The following is a 4,834-nucleotide window of genomic DNA, read 5'->3' on the forward strand; positions in this document are numbered from 1 at the left end:
TTTCACCTTCAATTAAATTATATACAGTCCACTCACTAACCCAACCAGCATATTCTAAAGTGAAGTGCCTGGTTTTCAGTTGAAGGTGCACTTCATACAATAATTAATCTTTAAATATTTTTGAGTAGAGCACCTCCAGTCTAATCATGGTTACGCCTGTAACATAATGTTATCTGGCAACTGTTTCAGGTTATCTATGTGTATCTGGAAATTGGCAAAAAGTACTCCGAGTATTAATTAGAAAAATCTGTAAAATGAGTACAGAGTACTTTATTATAAATACTCATACAGTTCAAATACCAAGTACTTAAGTCAATACATCAGTAAACTGTAAGATAGTTGAAGTTATAGCCTTACTGTCACACTAGTTCTGTCATGATTGTTGATAGTAAATGTAATTGCAGTAGAGCTACTACAATGTTAAATGAAACAAAAATGAGTCTTGACTATAATCTGTCATACCATATTTGTCTTATTAGCTGTAATGGTGATTGGCAAATAATATATTTAAAATATATTATATTAACAAATATCATATGTTTAAAATAATATACTTAATTGGAAGATCATAGATTGACCGTGTGTAGTATATCTTCTGGGTATTATTCGGGTGCGGTCAATATAACTCAAAAAGTAATTAAACTATTTATTGTGAGGCGATGTTTTATCCCACTTTGCAGTGCTTAACCAAGACTTTCTGATTGGAGAAAAGTACAAGAATTCTTTGTGATGCTCAATGACTCATAATAAATGGTTTTATTACAATTTTAGTTCTTTTGACCATCTTCCTTTCAAATTGACTTTATTAATATATTTAATCAGAATCTAAAGGAATTAAGAAAGCAATTTGTATTAATTTTTTATGTTAATGAATCGACTTAATTAGGAAAAACATTCCCATGACTTTAGAAACAAAAAGAAAAAATATCGAACTAGCAAGTAGAGACTCATTATATCAATTGCTCTTTCACCTCAGTTTGGATGTGAAATTAAAATGTTATTATTATCTTTTTTATCAAAAATTTAGTGCATGTAATTTTTAAATATTAAGAATTGATTTATAAGTTATTACCTTATTCAGTGCAGGTTACCATATGAATGTTAATGAAGGAGCAGGAGAATTTCTTATGAGTTGCCTAGCTCCACCACCCGGATCGGTGTTATCGGCCAAAATGACAGTAAAGAAACTAGCCCACCAGTTTGTTCTTTCAGAATATTCTAAGACTACAGAGCTGCTTATCGCATTGCAAGAACAACCCATAAAAGTTTGTGTGATTTACCTACATCATTGGCATAAGTATTAATTAGTGATTTATTTTATTTAATTTTTTTTTACAGCTCATCCGCAATGTTTAATTGCTAAACTAAATTTGCAGTATGTTATTCTCACTAATTTTAATCACTATAAATTGAAAAACTTCCTTTGTCCCTTGAGAATGCCTCTTTTAGTCCAAGAAAACTAATTGAACTAGATCTCCTTAAAATTAGAAAGAAAATATTACAGAAAATATGACCATTTTAAACATATGGACTACCTTTATATTTCAAAATCAACAGTTTGATTAATGATTTATTATAAGGATTGTTTGAGAGTGGTTTATTACATTATTAACATTAAGACACAATTTTTATCCAAATTACTCTCAACTTCCTTTTGTTTTCTTTTCTTTCCTTTATGGGAGAGCTTATGAAAATAAAAGTTGAGAGTAATTTGAATCAAAATTGTGTATGTTAATAAAGAAAATCAACAATGTTTATCTGTGTTTTTTAAAGTCAAGACTTTTCCAAAGAACTTTTTGCCAATCATTTTTGTTTCCTATTCAACAGCAAAATTGGTTTGAAGCATCAACATTGTACTGTCCTTATTTTGGATAAAAAGATCATTCTTGTTACAATTTAGAAGGTAAAAAATATATCTCTCCATACCTCAGGAAATCTCTCTCATCCCTGTTAAAAATTTTGAAATCAAAAACAGTATTTTAAAGCCAAGTCTTTCACCACCAATCTCTTTCGTTTACTTCTGGGTTTTTCTTCCATTGTTGATTCCAATCAATTACATTTTTCTCAGTGGCAAAGCTTCGTTAGAGTTGATTGAAAGACTAACAGCAAAGGTGGATTTATTCTTAAATACTATCAAAACAAAAGAAAACAATTCAAAGTTAATGCAACATAAATTTGTTTATGGCAGAGAAATATAAATTAAACAAGTTTATGTGTGTTTGCATGAATGTATATTGGCCATCATTCTGCTTTGTAGATGAAATATAATCCACAGAATTTTCCACTCTCAATTATATCAAGTTATAAAATACAATGTTAATTTTCTTATGTTTATTGATTTAATTATTTTATATTTTATTTAGTATGAACAACTTATTCTAATTTTACTAAGCTAAGATTTCCTTAGCATTGATAAAATTTTAAAACAAAAAATATTTTGCAGGTAAATGAAATGACCCAAACGTTGTTTGATCAGTAAGTACAACATTTTTTGAAATAAATTTATTCCATTAATTGTATGGTTTCTCTTTACACCCATCTTTTATTTTATATGTTTCAGTAAATCTTCATCATGGTTTTATAAATTCTATTATATCCTTTACCGAAGCATTTTGGAGGTGTTGAGAAACCCACAGTTACAGTGGTTGAAGATAGCTCAGAAGATTGTTAGTGAATTTTTGTTTTTTAATTTTATTAATTTAATATATTATAAATTTTAGATACAAATAATTTATTTATAGAATATGTGTTAGCAAAATTATTGTGATATTTATGTGAGTGTATTTTGTTATAAATAATGAGTTAAGTGTGCAAATGTATGTGTATTGGTTATTAATGTTTACTATTCTCTTTCAATCCTCTACTAGAATTTCTTTTATGTTGCTTTTATTTTATGTAGTGTATGTACTGAATTATTTTTAGTAAGTTAGGTTTCTGGTCAGACATATTTTTTTTTGATTTGTACATATTTGCTTTTCCCAAGATATCTAGTTCCAAAATATATTTTTTATATTCTGTTATATTTTCTAGGTTGTTGCAATTGCTGCAGGCCTGTGCTATGTAGGTGCGGTGAACAATGACCAAGCTGGTGTGCAAGCAGTTCAAGGAGCATTGTTTATTCTAATAACGGAAAATACATTCCCGGCTTTGTATTCCGCTCTTGCCCTCATACCAAAGGAATTACCTCTTCTTGTGAGGGAAGTAAGGGATGGAGACTATCATCCTTCTGCTCTTTACCTTGCCAAAATTATATCCCATGTAAGAATGTTTTCTTCGTTACAATTTTAAATTAGTATTTAAATGTAAAAAATCCTTAAAATATGGTGATCATCAGTGGCAGGAATATTTATTAAATAAACTTAAAAGTTAAAAAAAAATTAGAATTGTTATTAAATTAGTATAAATGACGTAGATACAGCTTATGTTAAATAAGCACCTAAAGCTCCTTTACTCTCTATTTCACAGACTATCTGCCATAAAATTGAGACAGAGACTACACAAGTACGATAACTATCTAAAAACCATTTGGACACTTGCTTCACAAATATACAGAGCAGCCAAAAAAAACTCACATAAATAAACATGTGAGTTTACAAACATGTCAATCAAAAACATTGAACACAAACTTACACATACCTGCTGTACAAGACCACATTTTATGACAAACTCTTCACCACGCCAATAAATTAGTACAAGATATGGTTACTATGAACATTACCGACAACATGTACCTGAGACGAAAAAGGAGCTCCTTAGCTGATAAATGTAATCAATTAAATTCAGGAGGAGGTACTGGTATCTATCATGCCATTGACGCCATTTTTTTTCATAATTTTTCAAGATATCACATTTTCTGGTTATCTTCAATCTAAATAAATAAATTTAATCAATAAATAAAGTAAAAAAAATAAATGGAAGATGAGTGCAATAAAATAAAAATACAAATAGTGACTTAACTATTTATACTGAGCCAACCTTTTGCCCCACATTGCAGGGCATCATCAGGGCTAGAAAAGATGCAAACACATAAATGATGTAAACATAAGTAAAAAAGTAAATGAAAAATTAAAAGTGTATACACTGAAACATAAAAATTAATTAAGAATAATATAAAAGAAAGTACAAATTCATCATCATCAATCAGCGCAACAACCCATTACTGAGTCCTGGCCTCCTTCAAGCAGCTTCCACCAGTTTAATCTGTTATGTGCAGCTGCTCTCCAATTCCTCACTCGGAGCAGGGTCATTGAATCCTTTTTAACACCATCCAGCCATCGAAGCTTTGGGCGGCCCTTCAGCCGTGTTCCAAGTAGGTGCTCATTGAGAAGTTTATTTGGGATCTCATCAGTCCCCATCCTTGCCACACGGCCTGCCCAGTGCAGCCTACCAATTCTCACAATTTTTCCAACATCAGGCTCACCAATTAACAAGTAGACTTCCCTATTTGTGTGTCTTCTCCAAGCTAAACCATCCTTTACTGGGCCATAGATGCTTCTGAGTATCTTTCCCTCAAACATTTGGAGATCCCTTTCATCGGCCTTTGAAAGTGCCCAAGTTCCCGAGGCGTAGAGCAGCACTAATCAAATTAACATTTTATACAAACTAGTTTTCGTGGATCTTGATAGTGAGCTACTACCAAAGTCCCAACACAGTACAAAAGAACACCTATTGGCTGATGCAATTCATCTCCATATCTCGGCTGAAACGTCATTGGAGGCATTAACTTGTGATCCAAGGTACACAAATTCCTCAACTCATTCGAAAGAGTAATGACCAATTTGGATAAAATCTTCATTAAATCCTCTTTCTTGACTAGCTATCATATATTTGGTTT

The 4,834-nt window shown here is 30.9% G+C and overlaps 1 protein-coding gene across 1 annotated transcript in view; it reads left to right on the forward strand.

The window, feature by feature from the left end:
• Window positions 1-4,834, forward strand: part of st (scarlet) — a gene marked incomplete in the record, with an annotated part of 22,161 nt that overhangs the window by 11,980 nt on the left and 5,347 nt on the right. Inside the window, 4 exon segments of the mRNA XM_067047225.1 lie at window positions 1,082-1,265; window positions 2,444-2,475; window positions 2,561-2,666; window positions 3,031-3,258. Of these exon segments, the coding sequence (XP_066903326.1) occupies window positions 1,082-1,265; window positions 2,444-2,475; window positions 2,561-2,666; window positions 3,031-3,258 (550 nt within the window).

This window comes from Halyomorpha halys, unplaced genomic scaffold (assembly GCF_000696795.3).
Source record: "Halyomorpha halys isolate HHAL.00 unplaced genomic scaffold, Hhal_1.1 Scaffold1335.1, whole genome shotgun sequence".
NCBI lineage: Eukaryota > Metazoa > Arthropoda > Insecta > Hemiptera > Pentatomidae > Halyomorpha > Halyomorpha halys.